Genomic DNA, 23,712 nt, shown 5'->3' with positions numbered 1-23,712 from the left:
GTAAATTTCTTGTAATTTAGTTTGTGCAAAATGTGTAGTGTTTTGAAAGCAGAAAATCGAAATTTATGAAAGACTGTAAAGAAGAAGAAGAACACAAAATTGCTGACTGAATCACCTTCTTTTATTGTAACAACTTCTTTGTTTCTTTCTACTTAATGCATGCAGAAAAAAATAACTTTTCAAAATTGATTTTTCCTTTTTCCATAGTCGGTAGATTTCAGTAGCATTGTGAAGTAACTCCAAAACTTTATTTTTATTGAATATGCATGGTTTTCATAGTTCAAAAAGGGCATTGTATACAAAACATAGATGTCGTGAAAATAGAATTTGCCCTTCCTTTGTTACATATTATTAAATGAACAATTATCCAAATGTTCTTTAGTTTTTGTCAGAATCGACGTGTTCAATACTTTAACCCCTTTTTTAATTTTGTCTTTTTTTGTGTGTGTAAGATTTTAATAAAAGAAAAGTATGGTTCTTAAATCGTAACTGTTATATCTTTTGTATTTTGTGAATGGTTTGTTATACTGATCCAAATTTGTATAGAGACTGTGTGTAATGTGGCATTTGGAGATGGAAGCTAGTTATGGGGAAAAGTATTGGAGAGCTTGTGGATGTAACGGGTTACCATTTAAAATTTATGTGATTTGTAACGTCAATAGAGAGTTTAGATATATATGAAGATATTATAAATAAATAAATAAACACATTATTTAAATATTTTGACAGCTGGTGCATTAAACGATGATTATTTTCTAATTCCACCAATTCCATCTATATCATCCACAAACGATGTTTGTTTTCTAATTCCAATCTCCCATAATCTGTTCGAACAAAAGTGATATTGTTAAGGTTTTTAAATAGTTAGAATAAGACTATAGGAAAAAACTAATAACTCTACCTTTTTCTTAATTAAAAAACCAATTAATCCTAGTATTCTAGAACATTCTGACGATTACATACCAAGGTTTGCCAATCCGATAAGAAATCACTAGTTAGTTTGTCTATATAAGGGGCTAACCATTTGTTTTTCAAAAAAAAAGAGGGCCTAACCATTTTTAAAAATATATATTGTCTCTCATTTGGAGTATAAATCATGTTACAAAATTAATAGGCTCGACTCCTCTCCACTTGAACGAAGAACAAGAAACATGCAACCACAAGCAAACAACATGCTCAGTGAAGTCGAGAATCTGATATGATCATGGGAAGTGGTGATGTGATCATGAGACCATCCAAGACGATCCTTAAGTCTTGTTCACCACGAACGAAGTCAAAGGTCAACTTTTCCAGCCAAACTACTATTTGGGATACATTCTTACTTCATCTAGAGCATATCTCGTGGTGGAATCAGTCTAATCAGAGTTCAGATGAAGAAGTTATTCATTTTACAACTCAGCTGAACTCATGGCTACGCGATTTGGACCTACGAGTATTCAAAGGAGGATTCCGACCAATTCAAAAGCATTCAAGGTATGAACCAAAATGTTCTGGAATCTTGATCCATTCCATAACCATGGAGAATTGGAATCACATTAATATCAGTTTATATGTGAAAGATATGGATATTTCAAGTCAGTGGATCTATCTTAGTCCCATTTTTGCGTATGAGCAAAAGACCGTGTTACACAGACCAACCCAGAAACTGTTTCGGTACAAAACCACTTGGAGGATGTTAATGGATCTCTTATGTTTCCAACAAGCTCAGAAAGAGAAGATTTGGCCCACGAAATACAAAGATACACTTCGTTTTCCAAAGGAAGTCAATCTAGTTCTACACTTGAAGAGCTTTAGGTCCAATTGGTTTATGACCTTCCAGAATTACGTATGGCAACCAAGAGCTGTTTCTACTAAGTCCAGGATGGAGCAAAGATACAGACCATGTTGTTTCTCATCAGCAAGTTGGATCAAAGAGTAAATATCAAAGAAGATTAAGGAAACACTTAATGGATCAATTCAAGATCTTATGGCCAAAGAGAGTATGGGAAAAACTATTGGGGATGATACCTATCAAGTTCACCCCACTTTGAGCCTAATTCAAGTCCAAGAAAGCCCAAAATAATCACTTTGTTTTGTGGTCAAAGTGGAGTGACGAAAATAGAGTTCAACTCACCTTGGGAAGACAAACTTCAAGAGTTGAATCTTCATTAAACTATCTAAGATTTAACTATCTATCTTTAATGTGTTTTAGTTTCAAAAATAATACTTGGCTTTGTGACCAAGTTTTTTATCTCTATATAAACTCATGTAATCTCATTTGAGAATCATCAACCAATTTTCCTTTTCATTTTATGAGTTTATCTCTTTGTTCTTTGTCTAGAACATTTCTTTGTTTTTTGGTGTGTAATATCCAAGAAACAACCTCCTTTTGCTGGACTAGTGTGTCATATCTAGCAGTGATTGGAGTTGGGAATATCAGCAACCTTCTGCAACTGTTGTGCGACCCCTCAATCCATCAAATCTCCCTTGTTGCATCTTGCACCTTGGCGAGTTTCTATCATTTCTAATCCGGCTGAGTGATCCTCGAATTTTGGGCGTATCAAGTGGGAAGGAGCAACAACAGTACAAGAAGATGCATTGCACAATCCAATTGAATCAAACGCAAAGTGTAATCTTGAGCATTCAAAAATGGATTTATTGGGTATGTAGGTGTGGATATAGAGAGCATTCAAATATCCATCTATGATGTTAAACCCAAGAGATTATTTTAGAATACGCTATGCCATATCATCTCGATTCAAAAACTAGATTTGGTTAAACAACTTCATATATCTACCTAACTTGTAATAAAGATCCAACGATTATAAATTTCTTTACATTTATTGCATGAACGTCCATCAAACTAGTGATTACTGAATCGTATAACTGACATGAAACTACCCACAAGTGGTTGTGCTTTCAGCATCTCTGTAAAACAAAATCTTATGGATATTCTTATGTTTCGGTTGTGAACACCATAGTGCTTGTGCATTCCCATGTTTGCCTTCTGATGATATTGTCAAGATCTCGTCCTTGTTCGCGCAATGTTTGTTCTCCTCAAGCATGCCCATCACGAAGAGTACCTGAATGTAACCAAAAAAAAAAAAAAGTTACACTAACAATTTATTAGATCGAGTGACTAGTTTGAAAAAAAACCCACTTACGGATTGGTTATAGATAATCTGAATGGGTGCTAATGGCCTCTACTCTGTCCAGTGATGCCTCTAAACGCCCGGAGCTCATGTTGAATAACGGTTCCTCAGTACCAAGGGCCCTGTTTCATTCATCAGCTAAGCATTATGACCAAAACAGAAGGGCAAAAGTGTTTTGTTTTGAAAAATACTGGATACATGAAGATTTGTGACTTGCCCAGTAACCTCTGGGAGTACAAAATCAGCTCTCCAGCCAAACCGGAGATCGATACCAGGACTAAGACCAAGCATAGTTTTGTTTCGAATCCGAGACACACCATCTCCACCCAAACATGTGGTAAGCTTCCATTTCCAACCAATTGCATTCATTTGAAAATTATGTCCAACACCAACCTGCATATGATTAGACTTAACAACATATGTATCAACAGCTTCCACATAGAGACACAAGAGACGGCATACAAAAACAACAAAAACCTGGAGGTTTAGGAATCTGGTCAGAGGAATCTTCTTTGATAAAACGCGAACTTCTTGGTGTAGTGGCTCAAATATAAACTTCCACTTCCTTTCTGGACATAGAGGCTTCAAAACCAGCTTGCGTGGTAATCATTCGTAGGTTCGTTGTATAACTGCATCAAGTCCAAGAAAAGACAATTTTTGAAACATCTCATGGCTGAGGGCTCAAACAACACAGAACATATGTGAGAATGCATCAATAGATGGAACTATCCCTCATAAACCCAATACCTAGCTCCATCAATCGAATGACCCATAGATACTCAAACTTTACAACTTCAAACAAGCTTTGCGTTGTGAACATATATTCATATGTTGTATCAAAAAAAAAAAAGAGTCAATGATGACACATCTCATGGCTCAAACAGCACAAGAACATATGCGACAATGCAATCGATAGATGAACTACCTCCAATCTATAAACCGAGTACTTAGCTCCACACTCAAATCCATAAAGTTCCAGACTTTACAACTTCAAGACAAGCTTCGCGTGGTAATCATTCGTGGGTTCGTTATATAACAGTACAGACGCAAAAAGACATCTCATGGCTCAATCAACAGCACAGAATCAGGTCTCTTTGAATACATATGTAAATGCACCAATAGATGTAACTACCCCTAACAAACTGAAAACTAAACAACTCCATACCCAATTTTATTTGTCAGTAAGACCAAAATTCAAAGATATGTTGAACCTAGACGAGAAAAGAAGATAGAGAGAGAGAGAGAGAGAGAGAGAGAGAGAGAGAGAGAGAGGACCTCTAGATTGACGCCAACGCGAAGGCCTTGAAGCTCTTTGCGGAACTTGACGAATAGCTCCGACGGCATTAGGTTGATTTTGTAAAGGTCCTCCCATGACGGAGGCTCCTCCGGTCTCGAACTCGGCGGCTCCATACAAAATCCACCGCTCTCCACTTATCCCAACAAAACAAAAAGGACTTCTGGGGTTTTTGTTTCGGAAACACACCGGTTCGGGTCTGGTACCTCGTACCGGTACTATTTACCGGTTTAATAGGACCGGAGATTTAAAGAAGCCACTAAACCATTTGATCCAAGATCTCATTTTTATCAATTTAACAATTTATACAAGTAACAGCTGTTTTGCTGCTACAAATCACTTTACTTCACAACCGAAACAAAGCTACGTCGAAGGAGAAATTAACAAAGAAAAGCCTATACAAACTTGTTTCACTACAGAGAGATTCCAACATTTTTTTAGTTACACCATCAAACTCCTGAGATATGCTAAGACCTCCTAGCTTTTGATTTCCATTTCACAATTAAGGTTGCTCAGATGTAGTCTCATGCATCTGCTTTCTACGCTCGCCTGCTACTTCCTTCTGTAGTTCTGAGTTCGACATCCGCTCCACTTCCAAAGCTCTCTCAAGCTGTGACATTTATAAACAAAAAACAGATTCAGTTATCAAATTTTTCCACTACAAAATACCAAAAAGGTTGTTTCTTATGATTACATTAGCTGCCCTCATGCTCCATTCACTCAAAATTGCCCTCAGCCTTTCGTTTTCTTCAATATACTGCAACCAACACACAAACAAACTTAGAATGCTAAACAAGTCTTTAAAGATTTTTCTTACAATACCGGTTGTCTCTGCTAAACCTGATTGTTGGTACTGCTGACTCGCTGAACCTCTGCATCTCTCTCTGCTATCAAAGAACGAGCAAGCCTTAGCTCAGACTGAAGTTGATTCATCTGCCCAAAAAAAAAACATTAGCGCATTGTTAAAATTTACAAATTTGTTATAGAGTTTTTGTTTCATCATATAGAGAAAGACAGATGGGAGCTTCAAAATCAAGTATTACCTCAGCTGAAAGTGTCCTCAGCTCTTGATCTCGAGCAGCTAGAAGATGTGCGAGATCAACCTACCAAGCATAATTACTCATTTAAATGTACTAACGAGGTATTAAACTACTTGCTTAAAGTAAAGGAAGCAAAAGCCAATCCTCACCTGAGGTGTGCTCCCATCATCAGATTGTTCATATTTGCTTAGTTTCTCTTGCAAACACAGAATCTTCGAAAAGCACCAATAACAAAACACAAAGAAACTTAATATATAATAGCAACGTCGTTAAAAAATGTATTAAAAAAAATGTTTGTATCTGTAGCATTCATGTACCTCCTCGCTTAGAAAATGGAGGTTTTCACGCTGATATTGTAACAAAGCCATTTGTTGATCAGAAAGCCGGCCTTCATAATACCTTTCATACCAAAACAAAGAAGAAGAAAAAAATTTGTGCATTATTGACTAACGCAAAGCATAAATTTTCTAAAATCAGATACATCAAGGACATTCATCAATACCTCAAACCTTCCATCGAACTTGACGGCTGAAGAGGAGAATACAATGACTTCAAGACATCTGGCCGTGAATTAACGGAATTGTATTGGTGCACATAACCTGCAATCAACAGCATTTATCAACTTCAAAAAGTACTTTCTTAAAACTACTACTGGTCTCAATGAGATGATAATATCAATTCAGTTCCACATTAACATATAACATTTTAGCAAATGTACAGAGGTAAAAGCTTGGTAACATTTTGGTTTATATAAAAGTATCGACGATGTAGGAGAACAAGCCACTGACCGATGTATAAACCCATGAAGAAGCCAGCGCACACTGCTTCAACCAACATGATGATGCTGCAGATCATACATACATTAAAAAAATCATGGTTGTAAATAGTTTTCCTCCACCCTATCAAGAACTGCTCTTGTTTCATAATTGGTATTAGTCATAACTAAAAGCTTTTAATAGTGAAAATAATTTGGGAATCTTTGTAAAATTCTTAAATAGTTTATAAGCATAGATAACACTTTTTCAAATTAATTAACATCACCCAATGCAATAAAGGTAGGTTTCACTAAGATACTCAACGTGGAAACAATGAGCTACCAACCGTTGTAAAGAAGAAATCGAAAGAATGCGGATATGGGGCTTCCATACTATCACAAGAAGCATCGCAGCAGTCCCTGGCATAATAATATCAAAGGTACTAATTAATCACGAGGCAATAACAAGTGGTCTCAAAATAACTCGGAAACAAAGTAAGACATCAACCAAGGAAGAAGTTTGGTTAAAATCAGATTTTCCATGTTAATCTTGATGAACTAACATGTTAAAGTGCTACTAAAAGTTTCCTTTTCTATATATAGCAACAAAAGACCTTTCTTAATTTTATATTTGCTAGATCTTTGATCCCAAGTGAAAAAAAAAAGAATTTGTGAAGCCAAGTCTGCTGCATATGTTCATTCTCATGAATTAACATAACTCGTAGATATCTTAGATAGTAGAGTTATAAGAGTTTTTAAAAAAGGAAAAGGAAAAAAGATAGCATACCATATGCAGCGATTGCAAACGGTAGACGTACAACATGCTTTAACTTTTGACTGAAACTGTAATAACCCTGCATGCATACAATTCTCAATATTAATCAGTCTTTTAATAAAATAAATGCCATCACTCAAACAATTCTCATAAAAATTTACCCTCTTAACTAAATCTACTCTTTCAAACCAAAAACGTAGTCAAAGTATATGCAACACTCTCTGACGTTTCGTACCTGGAGACGTATTTTGTGGACTTGATAAACAAAATATTGTTGAAAGATACCTGGAATAGGCCACATAGAAATTAACTTAGGAATGCCAACAAAATATGGATCCGTAATAAAACTGGCAAACAAAAGGTTATAGGGCTGCAGCATATGACGAATAGAGGCCAGTGAGAGAGAGAGAGAGGGAGAAAAATCGATGTTGTACTACGTGTGTTCTGTTCATATGCTTATTGACACATATAATCAATGCTAAGTTTGAAAGAGCACAATCATTCCCGTGCTCTCGATCAACAACAAAACGAGAAAAGAGATAGCATATAGAGGTTTACAATATTTAAAAAGACAAACTAATAAGAGTAGAGAATAAGCTTTTAAGATAGTCTAAGGTTTGAGCAAGACCTATGTTCTCTCTAGACAATTAAATACCATAGACTTTTGCAGTAACAGAATTTTCAGCATCTAACTAACAAACTAGAGAGTCGAGTGGGCGGTGTTACATAAGGCCTAAGAAGAATGTGACTATCAGATTATTGGGTTGGTTGTGGAAAGGGTTTGGTCATATGTTCATCATTGTAATCAAAAATTCACCGATCAATAATAAAGGAAGGAACTTGTTACTGTTCATCAGGATACAGAAGCAGAACCTATCACAAACAGACGTGCATAAGCTTTAAACACTAGTAAAACCAAAATCTAAGAGAAAATATGTTCAAAACCTGTGACAACCAAAAGCGCAACATCGCAGCAGCAGAGCAAAGAAGGTGTCAAGTACTGAACTTGGTGAAATATCCAAGGAGCTCCTACAGCTAAAATAGCATAACCTGCCTAATGTAAAAAAGCAAAAAAAAAAAAAAAAAAAAAAAAAAAAAACTATCAAAGGCAACATTAAAAATGCGTGTAGCCCTATGAACTGGTAAAACCAAAAAGATCCGAGTAAACAAACTTGCCAATAGAACTATATAGAGATAACTCCCAACAAGGCTTCTAGATTTCCTGTGACCAAACAATGGTGCTTCATGCAATATATCAAGAAACCTACCAAAAGAACACAAAAAATAATACATTATGAATTTTTAGATCCACCCACCAAAACTTAAAAGCACACACATTGGGCAAAAGTGTAACTTTTTTTTTTAGTTTGGAAACAAAATAAAGGATGTATCTTTATACGGATTTGCATGAAAACGAAAGCTAATCACAAACCCAAATCGAAATAAAGATTTTTAATTTTAATTTAAAGAAGAGGGAGGAATAAGCGTTTACATAGCGTTCTCTTCGTTGGTCATCGGATTAGACGAAGCACGTCTCTCCGTTGACATCTTCGAACACTGATACTGTAAAGATTCTTAAATTTCTCCGATCAAACTAATTGACTCGATCTAAGATGGGAATTATGATAAACATAAAACAATACGAAATTTTTGATCAGAGAAGTCGAATCGAGACAAAATTTTCTGGCCGGAAACATATTTTTTTATTTGCTTTTCTGTCTGAATAACAAAAAAAACAATTAAAGACGAAAGACTTAGTTTCGGTTTGGTTTGGTTCGGTTTTTTCCAACATTAGGTAAAGATTTTTATACGGATCCAATTTCGGTTTGGTTTAATGTTTTAGTTCAAATCCCGATTTGATTTTTGCTTAATTTTACAGTTTTTTTTTTTAACTATTCGTACATTTAAATGTATTTATTAGTAATTCTAGTTAAAAAAATAGAAAATTCAGTGATAGAATTTTTTTTTACCATTTAGGTTGTTATAAAAAATTCGGTTTAAATGAATTTCGGTTCGGTTTTAGTAGGTCCTAAGGTTCGGTTAATGGGTTATAAAAGCTTCTACCTCTCCTAGAGGGTCCTAAGGTTCCTCTGTACTGTTTCAGTTTCACAAATTGATCTGAAAAAAAAAAACACAGATGAGGTGGTTGACCAAAACAAGCCCTAGCTCTAGCTCCTCCTCCTCCTCCTTCCAAATCAAACTCGCCGCCACGCCGTTATGATTCGAACAACGTTCGCAACCGCCATTGCTCATTTCCACACGCATTCTCATGGAGGAGCTCAATCTCGTCCTCTACAGAGCAATAAACGGGAAGTGATGCATTGCCCTGAAGCTTGGTTAGTCAAAATCGTCTCTTCTCTGTTCGTCTACAGAGTTCCAGATTCAGATCTCTGTTTCTGTTACTTGAGTAAGAATCTGAATCCGTTTATCGCCTTTGAGGTTGTGAAGAAACTTGATAATAACAATCCTCACTTAGGGTTTCGGTTTTGGGAGTTTAGTCGATTCAAATTGAACATTCGCCACTCGTTTTGGACTTATAATTTGCTCACTAGGTCGCTTTGTAAAGCCGGTATGCACGATTTAGCTGGTCAGATGTTTGAGTGTATGAAGAGCGATGGGGTTTCTCCCAACAGTCGGTTATTAGGGTTCTTGGTGTCTTCTTTTGCTGAGAAGGGTAAGCTTCATTTCGCTACTGCGTTGCTTCTTCAGTCTTATGAGGTTGAAGGATGTTGTATGGTTGTGAACAGTTTGTTGAATACGTTAGTGAAGTTGGACCGTGTGGAAGATGCGATGAAGCTTTTCGATAAACATTTGAGATTTCAGTCTTGCAATGATACTAAGACCTTTAACATTTTGATTCGAGGTTTGTGTTGCGTAGGGAAAGCAGAGAAAGCGTTAGAGCTGTTTGGTGAGATGAGGAGCAGTTTTGGTTGTTCTCCAGATATTGTTACTTATAATACTCTTATTAAGGGATTTTGCAAGAGTAATGAGCTAGCCAGAGCAAATGAGATGTTGAACGATGTTAAGTCGAGCAGTGGTTGCTCTCCGGATGTTGTTACGTATACATCGATGATCTCAGGGTATTGCAAAGCCGGAAAGATGCAAGAAGCATCTCGTTTGTTAGATGACATGCTTTGTTTTGGAATATGCCCAACTACTATAACTTTTAATGTTCTCGTGGATGGTTATGCGAAAGCTGGTGAGATGCCTTGTGCTGAAGACATCCGTGGGAAAATGATTTCTTTTGGCTGTTTCCCAGACGTTGTGACATTCACTTCCTTAATTGATGGATACTGTAGAGTAGGACAAGTGAACCAAGGGTTTAGACTTTGGGAAGAGATGAATGCCAAAGGAATGTTTCCTAATGAATATACCTATTCTATTCTTATCAACGCACTCTGTAAAGAGAACAGCCTGCTCAAGGCTCGTGAACTTTTGGGGCAGTTAGCTGGTAAGGATGTTATCACAAAACCATTTATGTACAACCCTGTCATTGATGGGTTTTGTAAAGCTGGGAAGGTCAATGAGGCAAATGTTATTGTGGAAGAGATGGAGAAGAAGAAATGCAAACCAGATAAGATCACATTTACGATTCTTATAATTGGGCATTGCATGAAAGGAAGGATGTTTGAAGCAGTCAGCATTTTCCACAAAATGGTGGCAATAGGTTGTTCACCGGATAAGATTACTGTGAATTCTTTGTTATCTTGTCTTCTTAAGGCTGGAATGGCTAAGGAGGTCTATCTCCTAAACCAGATAGTACGTAAAGGCCAAAGTAATAATGTGGCACCTCTGGAGACAAAAACAGCAAATGCGACTTTGGCTGTCTGCTAGGCTTTCTGTACATTATCTCCGTTCATTGGCCTTTCTACCACCAGACATTCTCTACACATGTTAAGCTTAGCTAGAAGAAGAGCGGACAAACAGACAAAAACCTCACAGTAAGCATCTTTTCACATTCCTTAGATTCGCTAGATCCTAACTCTATTTTGAAGAATTGCATAAATATTACTTTGTAAAATATGTTTATATATCGCTCTTAGTTAGCCAGTTGGCATTCTGCAGGCTTCTGATGCTTGTTGTGTCAATTTTTATTTAATCTCTTGTTCTAATGCCAGAGATGACAATTCAGTGTAAATTGCTGAAAATGTAACCAAATTAGCTCATCTGCAAGAACAGAGGTATTCAGTTTCTTAGAAGTTAGAAAAATATGCAGAAATAGATTTAGGATCCCTCTATATTTTTACTCCTAGGAGATTTTTCCTCAGTTACTTTTTTCCAATTGTGACACCTAAATTTGACCGGGTAAAGGATGATTGAGCTTGTGAAAGATTAAAGAGATATTTGAGAAGTTTAAGTTCACATGTTTGAAATAGAAGATAATTGCTTCATCTGTAGCATGTTTTTTCTAAAGAAACGGTTGCCATGTTGAATCCTCTTCCTTAAGATTTGCAGGGTAAGAACTATGAGGCTGCTCAGCATGTTTTTTGGCAATACCAGAAAAGGCTGCACAGGTTCAAGTCAAAACCAGGTGAAGAAAAACTGCCTGAACGAATGACCTCGCGAAGAAGTTCCAGTGCACAAAGCCACAAACTCAATTCTTAGTTAGCTAACTTCCACCAGTACCTTAGAGGATAAGATGACTGGTTATCCGAGTTTTTTTATGGAGGGAACCAGATTGGTTTCATGACTCTTGTAAATCAGTTTGGGACTGGAGGAGAGAAATATATATATATATATATATATATATATATGGTAATGGCTTATCTTGTCACAAAATATCCTTTTCATCAAACAAAGATGTTTTTCTGTTACGCTCAAACTCAAACAGAGCTTGTTCAATTGTTTCCAAGTTCAAGAATTGTCTAAGGGTAAACTGCAGCAATAATTAGAAACTGATTACACTTTAAATAGGTTTCTCACTTGGAAATTTACAATCATAAGAGGAATAATAAGTCTATCAGTTGCTAAATAACAAACCTAGAACCACAATTTATTCTCTTAAAGAAAGATAAGAAAGCCGATTAGGATCATATGCCGTACATACTACTCATTAAAGACTAACAAGCAAGCTCACGAAATGGAATTTGTAAGATGCTTTGAAGACCGGGCTGTCCAGTGCAACACCCATTGCATTCAAGCCATTGTCCACAAAGATTATTGCACGTGTTATTGCCGAGGCCAAGAAGGCTGCTGCATTCTCGACTTCATCTGCATTATTGCCATTACTAAACCGTACGATTGATTCCAAGACAAAACAAGTTTTTAAAAAAGGCCGGTTCGAAGGAAAAGAACCAGCGGTCAGTGTTTTCTGGATAGTCTCAAGGAACAAGCGAGACTAATAAAATTCATTATCGTTTGGATACATAAAATGATCGTTGCAAAAAAAAGAAAACAAAATGAGAGCTCAAGAGTCTGGCTTATACATCTGAGCTTAATCCTTTATTGTTTTAGATATTCTTTATTGTTTATATCTTAATGCTCAAAAACATATATATAATCATTGGCTGAATGAATACTACAACAGTTGAGCATAAGTTCCAAAACAGAGCATTGGTCTAACAAAGAAGCTAGCTAATTCCAATTAGAACTAGTTATTAGCAAACAATCTATTATGATCAATGCAAGATTAGCGATATGTCCCGTGGCAAAGATTCTTCTTTTGAGAGATATGAAGAGAGTGGAGAGAATAAGAGGAGTGTGGGATTAGTCTTTGATTATTGCTTTGCCATTTTCCATAGGCTTCTTTAATTTCTACATAAGTAGTAGTACTTACATTAATTTCTTCCTGTCTATACTAAATCAAGAAACAAAACACAATGAGCTAGAAAGAACCATTAGAATCGAGAGTGAGAAACTCGAATTGCTTTCTTTATTTCAAATATCAACGTATGCAAATGTTACAAGATAATTGAGACTACAAAACTATCCTTCTAGTCATTAATTATAGAAAATGATCAAATGGGATCCACTCTGTGCGACCAAGTAAAAATGTCAACTCAAACTGAAGCAAAGCGAATCTCTCAAAATATATAATAATTATATTATGTAGTTCAGAAGAGACGAATAAGTCGCCGTCTTCACACAACGCGTTTGAGATCTTCCTCCTCACCTTTGTTCTCATTATTGTTTTTCCTTCTAATTATTGATATCTAAAACGATGTGTTCTAGAAGCTTGACGCATTTTTGTCTATCTAATCTATCTATAAAATAATACATATTAATTGCATCTCTACCAAACTCTCTTTTTCATCTTTGTTTGTTGAGATGTAAATTTCTCGATTTTTTTTGTTATTCTTGGTTTGGACCAAAGTTTTTTTGTTGACTATATATGTTTCTTGGAGAAGAAGGACAAGCAGGAGGAGGGTTAATCAATCTTCTAGAACCGTTTTATTTTAAGTTGACTCTTTCTTAATTATATTATCGTTATCAAATTGCATGACGACACTACAATTTTAGTTGTTAGCTTATTTGTTATTAATGTGAAATTGTATATATATGTTTACCATGCATAAAACCTTAATTAACCAAATAAAAAGTTCATAAAACCCTAGATATGTTCTCAAAGTCTCTATTTGGAAGATAGTCATTGCCTACTTCTTAAAAGTGAGAAGGAACACTAAAACAAAAGATATATATATATATATATATATATAGTCTCTTTATTCATATGTTTACAATTAGAGATATAGTTCTGAATTTAAAATAATAATATAGTAATACCTAGAAGAAGAAAAAAGTGAAATAAATTCTTTAACAAAAAAAAAATTGGAAATGGGTTAAAAAGAAGAATTTTTTCACAAATTATATAACTATAATTACAGTTTTTCTTTTTGTTAAAGAATAATTACTAGCTCTGAACTTTGGTTTGTTCGGTTTGAGAAAATGTCTAAGATTAACCAAACTAACCAGATTTTGGTTTGTTCGGTTTGAATTATTACCGATCGGTTATTATACATAACCGAAATCAAGCTGAACAACCAAAATCTCACTTCGGTTCGATCCGGTTAATTACCCCAGCTCAAATAATTACAGTTTGATAGGAAAGAGGAATTTTCAATCACTATCCGTCTATCCCTTTCTAAAATCGAGATTTTTCTTTGTACAGTTGTTTAAAGAGTATATATCTTTCCATATATAAAGATTGGAACTGAAAGATATTTCATGCAAATGAATATGCGATGATGCTTCTTTACTTCGCCATGATCAAAGATTTTTACAGAGTTTTTTTTTTAAAATGTTATTTTACCGAAACGGGTATCGTGATTATTACCAGAACTTGTAAGTCAAATTTGACCGAAGACAGCCCTATATCAAGCTTGTAAAACTACTAGAAATGACAAAAACAAAATCGAACCACACAAACGAAACAGCTTTATTATTGTTTCTTTTGAATTTATATACTCAAACTTCCAAATATCTAAATAATTTCCGGGGGGAAAAAATAGAAAAAAGAAAGAATTATTTTATCTGAAACTTTTTTTTTTTTTGGCGTCATTGCATCAGAATCACATGTATAAATGGCCCATTGACGAAACGAAAAGATAACACGTAATTGTTTATCGTTAGAGTAAGGCACAAAGCTGTCATCGTCTACAATTTTGGAAGCACCCACCACTAACTAAAAAATCAACTCGTTTATTTCCGTAGAAAATATCAAACAAAGATAAAAATAAGCGTGTGTCACAAAGAAAACCACGGTTAGAAAATATATAGCCATCACTCTAGAACGAAAAGAGTAGCATTAGTAGTAGTAGGTGAATTTGAATTGAAATTAGTAATTAAAAGTCATCGTCCTTTCTCTCTCTCATTCTCTCCTCGTGGCCTTTAAATACCAAACCGGAGTTAATAAATATAGCATAAAAACTTTATATTATAAAGTCTTCTTCTCACTTTCTTCAAAGAAGCCATTCATCATCTCTCCCATTCCAAACCTAAACCGAGAAGAAGAAGAAGAAAAGAAACACACAAATAAACAATGGCGGTGAAGAAGAAAGTATCATGGAGATCACTAATCGTTGGATGTCTAGGAGATCCAGAAACCCTAATGGCTTCTTCTAAAAAAAAACAAAAGAAAAGATGACGTCATTAAGAAACAGAGCTCTTTCCAAAGACTATCGATTCTTGATTTGAGTAATCCAAGTTCCAACACTCTATCAGAAGATCTATCGATTTCTTTGGCAGGATCAGATCTCCACGTGTTCACCTTAGCCGAGCTTAAAGTCATCACACAAAGCTTTTCATCGACTAATTTCCTCGGCGAAGGAGGGTTTGGTCCTGTTCATAAAGGTTTCATCGATGATAAGCTTCGTCCTGGTCTTAAAGCTCAGCCTGTAGCTGTCAAATTACTCGATCTTGAAGGTCTTCAAGGTCACCGTGAATGGCTGGTTAGTACCTTTAAATTTGCATTAGATATTTCTCTTTTTTTTTTTTAGTTTGATGATGATGAGTCTCTCTCTAATATTGCATTAATCTCTTTTTTTCAGACGGAAGTTACGTTTTTAGGACAGCTAAAGCACAAAAATCTTGTGAAATTGATTGGTTATTGTTGCGAGGAAGAACATAGGACTCTTGTTTATGAGTTCATGCCTCGTGGAAGCTTAGAGAATCAACTTTTCAGAAGTGAGTCTCTCTCTCTCTCTTTTTCTCCTTTTCTCTATGTTCTCTTCTCTTAATCGTCCATTAATGATCAAATTGCCGACAAGAAATATGTCCTAACAGAATTTGTATATTACTCTTTTCAGGGTACTCTGCGTCACTTCCTTGGTCTACGAGGATGAAGATAGCTCATGGAGCCGCAACGGGACTTCAATTTCTACACGAAGCCAAAAACCCCGTTATCTATCGTGATTTCAAAGCCTCCAATATCTTGTTAGATTCCGTAAGTCTTCTGAACCGTTTTATTTAATTTTAATACTTATTCACTTAATAAATAAAATAAAATAAAATAAAAACTCTAACAGCTTCAATCTCAAATCTTGTTTCCAGGACTACACGGCTAAACTCTCTGACTTCGGGTTAGCCAAAGACGGACCAGAAGGAGACGACACTCACGTGTCAACACGAGTGATGGGCACACAAGGCTATGCTGCTCCCGAGTACATTATGACCGGTCATTTAACAGCGAGAAGTGACATATACAGCTTCGGAGTCGTGTTGCTAGAGCTTTTGACCGGACGTAGATCGGTAGACAAGAAACGATCATCGAGGGAACAGAACCTTGTGGATTGGGCTCGTCCAATGCTCAACGACCCACGTAAGCTAAGTCGTATCATGGACCCGAGACTTGAAGGTCAGTACTCAGAGACAGGAGCAAGAAAAGCAGCAACGTTGGCTTACCAATGCTTAAGTCATCGACCCAAGAACCGGCCTTGTATGAGTGCCGTCGTCTCTATACTCAATGATCTTAAGGACTATAATGATATTGCTATGGGGACATTTACTTACACGGTACCAAATACTCCGGACAAGTCAGTCTCGGACAATAAAGAAGATGAAGGTCGTGCTGGTAATAAGCCACGTAAGAGTAGTCACCATCATCATCAAAAACAAAGTAACCATCCCCGGTCGTCGCCATCTCCGACGGCTAATTCGCCTTCTCCAACGGCCAAGTCGCCATCTCCTACTGCCAAGTCGCCGAGGAATTTAAGAGAAACCCACCGGAGAACGTTGAGAAATGGTGTGAATTCGCCGTTGCGGAGTGAGGCAGGTGGGGAACGGTACTGAGTTTTTCTAGTCTCACCTACTCTTAAAATTCTTTTTTTTGGCTTCTTAAATCTAATGTAAATAATTTGTATTTTCGTAATGTAAAAATATATTGTTTTTTTTTTTAAGTGAAAAATATTTAGATAGTCTTTTCGTTGGACGAAAAATCGAGTTCACTTTTTGTTTTTGTTTAGTCTTTTTGTTTTGTTTTGATTTGGTCCAATATATGATAATTCATTCTTTTGTTTATGAACATTTCGTCGTCTAAAGAAAAACGCGTTATTCACCGTTCGTTTTTTTTTTCTCGTAAGAAAAATGCTCGATCTCTTTCTAATTTTATGTACTTTCAATAATTTGGGTAAATTTACAGCTCTTACGAGTTACGACTCTGATGTGATTTATCACACAACACCAACAACATATGCATATAGCTTGAAACTCTTTACAAGTATCATAGAAATAATAAAAAAAAAATAGAAGAAAGAAAAGTATAATGGATGTTCTTGCTTTATTGGTAATCAAAGTTTTGTGTCTTCTAACAACTTAGTGGATCAGTCTCAAAAAGTATATGTAAATCAAGTCAAACACCACATTTCTATGGTGGATATTAATTATTCTACAAGTTTTGCATATATCTGAATTATTTGTATTTCATTTTCCGGTAGATGTGATGATATGGTTAATTTATGACCATCTTTGTTTAATAATTTTGGGAATTGTTATATGATACTAGTCACCTAGTTTGAATCATTCGGATACAGCTCTTGCGCATTTAGTTTCTTTTGTAATAGTCTAAATTAGGCGTGCATGAGTGTTTGTGTATATATTTACAAATGAGCAGACAAATATCTGCGACCAAATCGATCTTCATTGTTTGTAAGAGTCAAATTACAGATAAGCTAACGATTTGCAATTATAAAGTCTCTTAACTTTCCTGCCAGTTACCTACTAATCTCCCACTATGCCCAATTGTTAATTTAAAATTACTATCCGATTATGTTAAGTCTTAGAACTACAGCTAGCTAGTGTAAAAAAAATGACTCTAAAAAATATGTTTATAACCATTATTTGTACTTGTAAAAATGAAGAATACTGATATGGAGTTTCTTGTATTAGGATTCAATTCAGTATTGGATCAGATATATTAGTCTTTATATATAATTTTTTGAATATGTCAATAACAGTACTTTTTGTGAGGATATTAATTTCCAAACTTTATAGCTAGTTCACTAGTAAAAATAGAGCCTATAGCCATGGAATATTCCATGGAGAAAGTCACTTTTCGTGGCTATATGACCACACAGACAGGACAAGACACGAAAAAAAATCGTGTCTATACGATCGTGGATTAAAATAATTCGTGGCTTTTCGTGATGTTATAGTCACGATTTTGACACGTGTATTTCATGACATTAATTGCCACGGAATAGTCAGGCAAATTTTTGTGGTCAGTTAGCCACGATTCAGTTCATGTCTATTCAGTGACTAAGTAGACACGAAGCACTTGTGTCTAAGCGATGGCTTTTTCTAGCCACGAACCACCGTGACCTGGTGATTGTGACGAATTTAGAAATTGAAACCTACACCCCAAAATTCTATAATTTGAAACGTGAAATACAAATTCTAAAATCTGAAATGTGAAATATAAAACCGATAATACACTACCATAGATTTCCAAAGTTTTACAAAAAGATCCATGAGATTCCAAAAAACTTACAAAAGGCGATTAAATATTACGAAAGATGCAATGATTTTTCGAAGCAAGATAAATATACAAGATACACAATAAAGTAAGAGACACACCGCTTATCTAAGTGCTTGTGAAGTAAAGTCACGAGTAGCACACCATTGTTCAAAGTCAGCTTGTTGATCTCGAGTCATAGGTGGAGTCGAGGTTGAGGCAGTGTTAGGCATTACGACATTCAGGACAGTGGGATTAATAGGTGTTGCAGTAGGATCAGAAGGTTGAGTATGACTAACATGTTGGAGGGTAGCAGAATTCACCCCAAGAGCCTGTAGAATCACATTTAGTGAAGCTCGTGTTGCAACCATCTCGTCCTTGAACTCACTTTTCATATCATCTTTGAGTGTCTTTATGTCAGTCTTGAGCGTTTCAACATTAGTGTTGACAGTTTCAGAGTTCTTACCCAAACCAGAGATACGCAAGTCCATGTCGAGGTTGCGTTGAAGAGAAGGTCTTAGAAGGATCAAAATCCCGGTATTGAACACTGCCTATTCCATAATTGCGTCATTTGCTTGACTTACCCCGCTGTGAATGGATATAAAACCAAATTAATATAAACCAACAATCAAAGACAAACATTCAGATCAAAAGTCAAAACCAACTAGTCACAACAAAAACTAAATTAAAACAATGAACATTCTCTTATGGATTGTGAATGAAAACGTGCAGACATCATACACCTACAAAACATCATCCACATAATACAAAAGTGAAAGTTATTTCAAGAGTACCTTGACTCCCAATAGAAGTTTTGCTACAGTATTAAAAGAAGACATTAGTATTTGTGAGTAAGTGAACTTAGTTATGTAGAGTAAAAAAAAGTAGTATAAATTTTGAACACTTACCACAAAAGATTGCCACCAGTTAGTTTTCCTCTCATGAGGAACAAACAAATTTCCAGCTTGACTTTGGTCCCATGTAGTTGCCTTGCCAAGTTATCCGGATTAATCCATGGACACAGGGGTCTATACCGAACCCGACAGAAAAAAAATAAGAATCAGAGACAAAGAAGAATATACATTCATGATATACACATTAATAGAATTTTGCTAACTAATTACCATAAAGCGCCATTGATTTTTCTTTGATGGAGGTGTGGTTGGCCATCTCTTGAGGCAGTATGTAGTAGTGCCTCTTCGATTCTACGAGCGTAGTTGTTTGCGGCTGAAGATTTTGCGCTTGCAGATCCAATAGCTCATGGAGGCATTGAAGGACCTGGAGGAATGGGAGAGCCCAAAGGTGAAGACCTTGCAGGCCTTCTCTATTGCATATAGCAGAACATATACATTGAAAGGGGATCTGAAGAACAGACCCAAAAACCTAAACGTTTATACATTGAAATGGGATATGAAGAAACTCATATCGAGAAGAGAAGAAGAAGATTTACTCGGTAGATTTAAGTCGGAAGGCCGTGTGCGATGACGGTCGGAGGCTTCGCCTGACGGAGTTATCGCGATTCGAATTGGAGAAACCCTAAACGTTTCTGAAGTGTGTTTTGTTGAGTGAGAGATTTGAGAGCGAGATTTTTTTTTTCTAAGTGTTAAGTTAGGAATGGAGGCAGAGATATCAGGACGAGGGTTTCCTTGCTTTTAACCTAAACCGGGAAACCAAAATTAATTTTGATGTTAAAGTTACTCTATTAATCCGGGAACCCAAATATTTTTTTGGTGATTAATTTTTTGTGACCCGGGAAAACCAAATAATCTGTTGTTTCGATGATCCAATTCAACTTAAATAATTAGGTGTAAAACAATGAATAAATAAAATTATGTTGTAAGAAAATGGTATAGTTAAACTTATAAAACTGATATTAAATTAAAACATGATAACACATTTGATCATATTTTTACTTTGTGGCTTTGACGCTGTAACATATTTTATTGTGGGTGTTTGGTCACTATTTTATCACATTTTTACTTTGTGGCTTTGTTATCATAAATTTAAAGTGACTATTTCGTGACTAGTTTAGTGACATCACTCATGTGACTGTGTCGTGACTATTTTTGCCACGGTTAGACCACATCTTAGTCACGTTTTTACTGTCTTTTAATTTTCTGTGACTTTATGTGATTATTTCGTCATTATTAAAAAAAAAAGCCACTAAGTGACCGTGACGGAGAAATGGCTATATGATATTTTTTACCAGTGGTTTCTAAATTTTATTTCAACTTATTATAAAGAAAATACGACTGGATTGTATTTGATTCTTTTCAAGTTATCTGTACTTTCTTAGGATATTGAAATATGGATGCAAAACACACAATATTTCTAGATTGTTAAAAATGTTAACTTGTTATTGATAATGGTACAAATAACGATGTAATTGGCAGGCCTTTTAGTTTAATGGGTTTGACTCTATGATGCCATGTATATATACTCTATCCGGGCTAATATCCAAAGTCCTGTATTTGTAATTGTGTGATAGGATATGTGGTTTACGTTCTTTAGCTTACAATGTATGAAGAATATATGTTTTTTTTACATAAATATTCGAGTTGATTTCAAGAGTGTTCAAGTTAGCAAGCTGAAGTTAACATTAAAAAAAAAATGATTCATATTATGGAGATTGTCAAAGTTGGTGCCATTTAGTTCTAAGGAGAGATGGTCCAACAACCGCATATATACAAAAAAAAAAAAAAAAAAAAAACCCTCAACCAATCAAAGTTCTTGGGATGCAAACTAGAACGTACGTAACAATGGTTTGCATCAAAGGAACGTCGCTTACTATGGTCATCTCAAATCATTGTTTTGTTCTAGTTTATCAAATCATTATTAATACATTAATAGTGTAGCTGTAGGTACTAGTGTGATATGTGTCACAATTCACAAATGTCTGTTTACAATATTGTTTTCCTAGAAACATAATCTGTGAAAAGTATATAAGATTTTCTTATATGAGTTGATATCTAAAGTAAGTGTTCAAGTTAGCAAGCTCAAGTTTGAAATAAAATAAAATAAAAGATTAAAAAGTGTATATATAGTGTTCCATGAAACAAGCCGTAATTCACAGTAGGGATCATTTTTTATTTTTATTTTTTTACCACAAAAGCTTTATGGTTCTAAACATGCGTGTTAATGTCATGTCCATACAATGTATACATTAAAAAAATGAAAAAGGCAGAAAACCATCATGCTATGCGATTTAGGGCACCAGTTAACATCCAATAATACGAAAGAAACACAACTTTCACAAGTAAGCAAGTACGGTTGGTCAGTGGTAATATGATGAAGCCGAAGTTTTTCATTTAAAAGAAACAACTAGTACTATACTAAATGATCATCATATGTATATCTCTCGTACTTTATAAAGCTTGGCGTGCATGGTAGTCTAGCCATGCTCATATCAAATTTATCTGAGCCTGAATCATATCAAATATATTCTATTAACTACACTTTGATTCTTGTCCTGTTCTTATGTAATTCATATCTTAATTTTGTAAATAAAAACCAACAGAATTTTTATTTATATATTTTCTTTTTAGGTGCATATATAAAGAGAAGTAAGTGGATAGTTATATATATTGATAGAAAAATCTATTGCGTGAGACACGGAGTAGTGATGGTTGGAGAGCATATAATGGGTTGAAAGTGTAACATTACACTATTTAAGGTCACAATCATTGAATTCGACACTCTCCAGTCTGTCTTCCAATCTCTCTATCTTATATCTTCTCAATTTGATTTGATATATAGAGTAACCCATTGAAAATGTACTTTATTCACGAATATGAGACCAATTAAGTTGAATTTTGTAAATTGGTGCAGTGTGACATGCTCCACTGATACTATATATACATATGCAACAACTACTTTCCCGAGATAGTTAATTTTTATGTATTTGTTGTGGGTCTGAGATTCTGCATACGAGGGAGTATTTTATTACGATACTTGAGATTTTAGATGCCGATTCATTATTATTTATTAACGCGGAATTCCTTAGTGCATCTCTAACACACCTCTATATTTGCTTTTTAACTCTAGTTTAGAGTAAAATCTACTCCAACCCATCTCTATTTCTACTTTTATAATAGAGATTTATATTTTTTCCTCTACATAGAGAAACTCTATTTTTTCCTCTATAATAGAGTTGAACTTTTTTATTTATAAAATGGTCCTTGAACTTTTAACACTTTTATATTTATGATCAAAATAAATAAAATATATATTTAAATAGTTTAATAATAATTTAATGAAGTGGAGGTTTTGTATTGAACAACACAATACTGAAAGTTTGTAGTAAGATTCAGTTCTCATATCAGATAAACGAAAATAACAGTCAAAATTTAGTTTGGTACAAAAGCATTACTCTTATGTTTCACAACTATAAGCGTTCAATTCGCAATCCAATCCGCAAAAGCTAAGATTTGCTTATACAACATAACGATAGGTAACATAACGACCACCGGTTTCACTCGGATGAATGATCTTCACGACCTACCCACATTTTAGTCCAAAGTATCTTGCGATTGGATCAGTCACTTGGATCCTTGGAAGCTAACAAAACCCATAAATAAAATATATATATTTAAATAGTTTAATAATAATTTAAATATTTTAATAATAATTTGATTTGTATATTAATAGGATAATTGATTATAAAGTTAAATTTGACTAATTTTAATATTTTAGTTATAAAAATTTTAAAGGTTTTCGTATAGAAAAATTTTAATTTGGAAGATGATGATATCCGATTCCAAGAATTTCTAGGTCGATTTAGAAAAATCAAAGATAAAGAAGCTTATTTCTCATTTCGAAATGCATTAATTGAGCATTTGTGGGAAAAATACACTAATGTCGATGGTTAAAAAATCTACTATGTTTTATTATTTTATATGATGCAATGTATTTCTTTTAATAAATGTGATATTTAAATAATATTTATGAATGTTAAAAATTTAAATAATATCATCATTTTATGAAAGTTTCACAAATACTAAAATAAATGGATTAGTTTGCAACTTTTATAAGTAAAATGTATTAATAGTAAAATAAAAAGGAATCTCTACGGAATATTATTTTTTAGAGGAATAAATAGAGGTATAACAAAAGTCACCTCTATTATAAAGTTTCTCTATTTTAAAGATAAAAATAGAAAAAATCATTGGAGATGGTCTAAGTACTTTCACCAAACTTCTCTTGGTCTCTCCTATTTATATTTTTTTATTAGTTTTTAGTAAGAAAATTTTGGGGAAGTACCTACATGCTCTTATCTATCATTGATTTTATCGTTATATAAAAAGATAAAAATAATTTCTTAATCACATGTATA

The 23,712-nt window shown here is 34.7% G+C and overlaps 4 protein-coding genes and 1 long non-coding RNA gene across 9 annotated transcripts; 2 read left to right on the top strand and 3 right to left on the bottom strand.

Annotated features, from left to right (window-relative positions):
* Window positions 1-2,749: 2,749 nt before the first annotated feature.
* Window positions 2,750-3,524, bottom strand: LOC104699208 (uncharacterized). Its single transcript, XM_087460507.1, has 3 exons — window positions 3,349-3,524; window positions 3,144-3,253; window positions 2,750-3,062 (listed from the first exon to the last, which is right to left on the bottom strand). The coding sequence occupies exons 1-2, from the start codon at window positions 3,498-3,500 to the stop codon at window positions 3,151-3,153; spliced, it is 255 nt and encodes an 84-aa protein (XP_087316633.1). The 5' UTR covers window positions 3,501-3,524; the 3' UTR covers window positions 2,750-3,062; window positions 3,144-3,150.
* A 1,168-nt stretch (window positions 3,525-4,692) lies between these two features.
* Window positions 4,693-8,722, bottom strand: LOC104699197 (protein FIP1). Of its 4 annotated transcripts, none has more exons than XM_087460489.1 (14): window positions 8,487-8,722; window positions 8,171-8,258; window positions 7,940-8,048; window positions 7,230-7,279; window positions 7,007-7,073; window positions 6,567-6,639; window positions 6,254-6,309; window positions 5,968-6,064; window positions 5,783-5,864; window positions 5,615-5,677; window positions 5,469-5,528; window positions 5,266-5,358; window positions 5,120-5,182; window positions 4,693-5,035 (listed from the first exon to the last, which is right to left on the bottom strand). In XM_087460489.1, the coding sequence occupies exons 1-14, from the start codon at window positions 8,540-8,542 to the stop codon at window positions 4,928-4,930; spliced, it is 1,065 nt and encodes a 354-aa protein (XP_087316615.1). In that variant the 5' UTR covers window positions 8,543-8,722; the 3' UTR covers window positions 4,693-4,927. The 4 variants fall into 4 exon arrangements, with proteins under 4 accessions (XP_087316615.1, XP_087316612.1, XP_087316617.1 ...); XM_087460486.1 differs by having other exon boundaries at window positions 7,940-8,044; window positions 8,167-8,258; window positions 8,487-8,715; XM_087460491.1 differs by having other exon boundaries at window positions 7,940-8,044; window positions 8,487-8,711.
* Window positions 8,723-9,075: 353 nt separating this feature from the next.
* On the top strand, window positions 9,076-11,808 carry LOC104699182 (uncharacterized). 2 transcript variants are annotated; one of them, XM_010414525.3, is made up of 2 exons: window positions 9,076-10,935; window positions 11,450-11,808. In XM_010414525.3, exon 1 carries the CDS (start codon window positions 9,212-9,214, stop codon window positions 10,826-10,828), a length of 1,617 nt encoding a protein of 538 aa, XP_010412827.1. In that variant the 5' UTR covers window positions 9,076-9,211; the 3' UTR covers window positions 10,829-10,935; window positions 11,450-11,808. The 2 variants fall into 2 exon arrangements, with proteins under 2 accessions (XP_010412827.1, XP_010412820.1); XM_010414518.3 differs by having other exon boundaries at window positions 9,082-10,935; window positions 11,442-11,808.
* Window positions 11,809-14,691: 2,883 nt separating this feature from the next.
* On the top strand, window positions 14,692-16,866 carry LOC104699166 (serine/threonine-protein kinase RIPK). The gene is made up of 4 exons (XM_087460474.1): window positions 14,692-15,381; window positions 15,481-15,616; window positions 15,739-15,875; window positions 15,983-16,866. Exons 2-4 carry the CDS (start codon window positions 15,580-15,582, stop codon window positions 16,718-16,720), a joined length of 912 nt encoding a protein of 303 aa, XP_087316600.1. The 5' UTR covers window positions 14,692-15,381; window positions 15,481-15,579; the 3' UTR covers window positions 16,721-16,866.
* Window positions 16,867-18,943: 2,077 nt separating this feature from the next.
* Window positions 18,944-19,321, bottom strand: LOC109132249 (uncharacterized). The gene is made up of 3 exons (XR_002037499.2): window positions 19,289-19,321; window positions 19,175-19,197; window positions 18,944-18,968 (listed from the first exon to the last, which is right to left on the bottom strand). It is a non-coding gene; the product is annotated as an uncharacterized LOC109132249 (long non-coding RNA).
* Window positions 19,322-23,712: the final 4,391 nt, after the last annotated feature.

This window comes from Camelina sativa, chromosome 1, assembly GCF_030686135.1.
Source record: "Camelina sativa cultivar CO46 ecotype springtype chromosome 1, ASM3068613v1".
In the NCBI taxonomy this organism is placed as follows: domain Eukaryota; kingdom Viridiplantae; phylum Streptophyta; class Magnoliopsida; order Brassicales; family Brassicaceae; genus Camelina; species Camelina sativa.
This window is presented reverse-complemented; position numbering and strand designations above follow the sequence as displayed.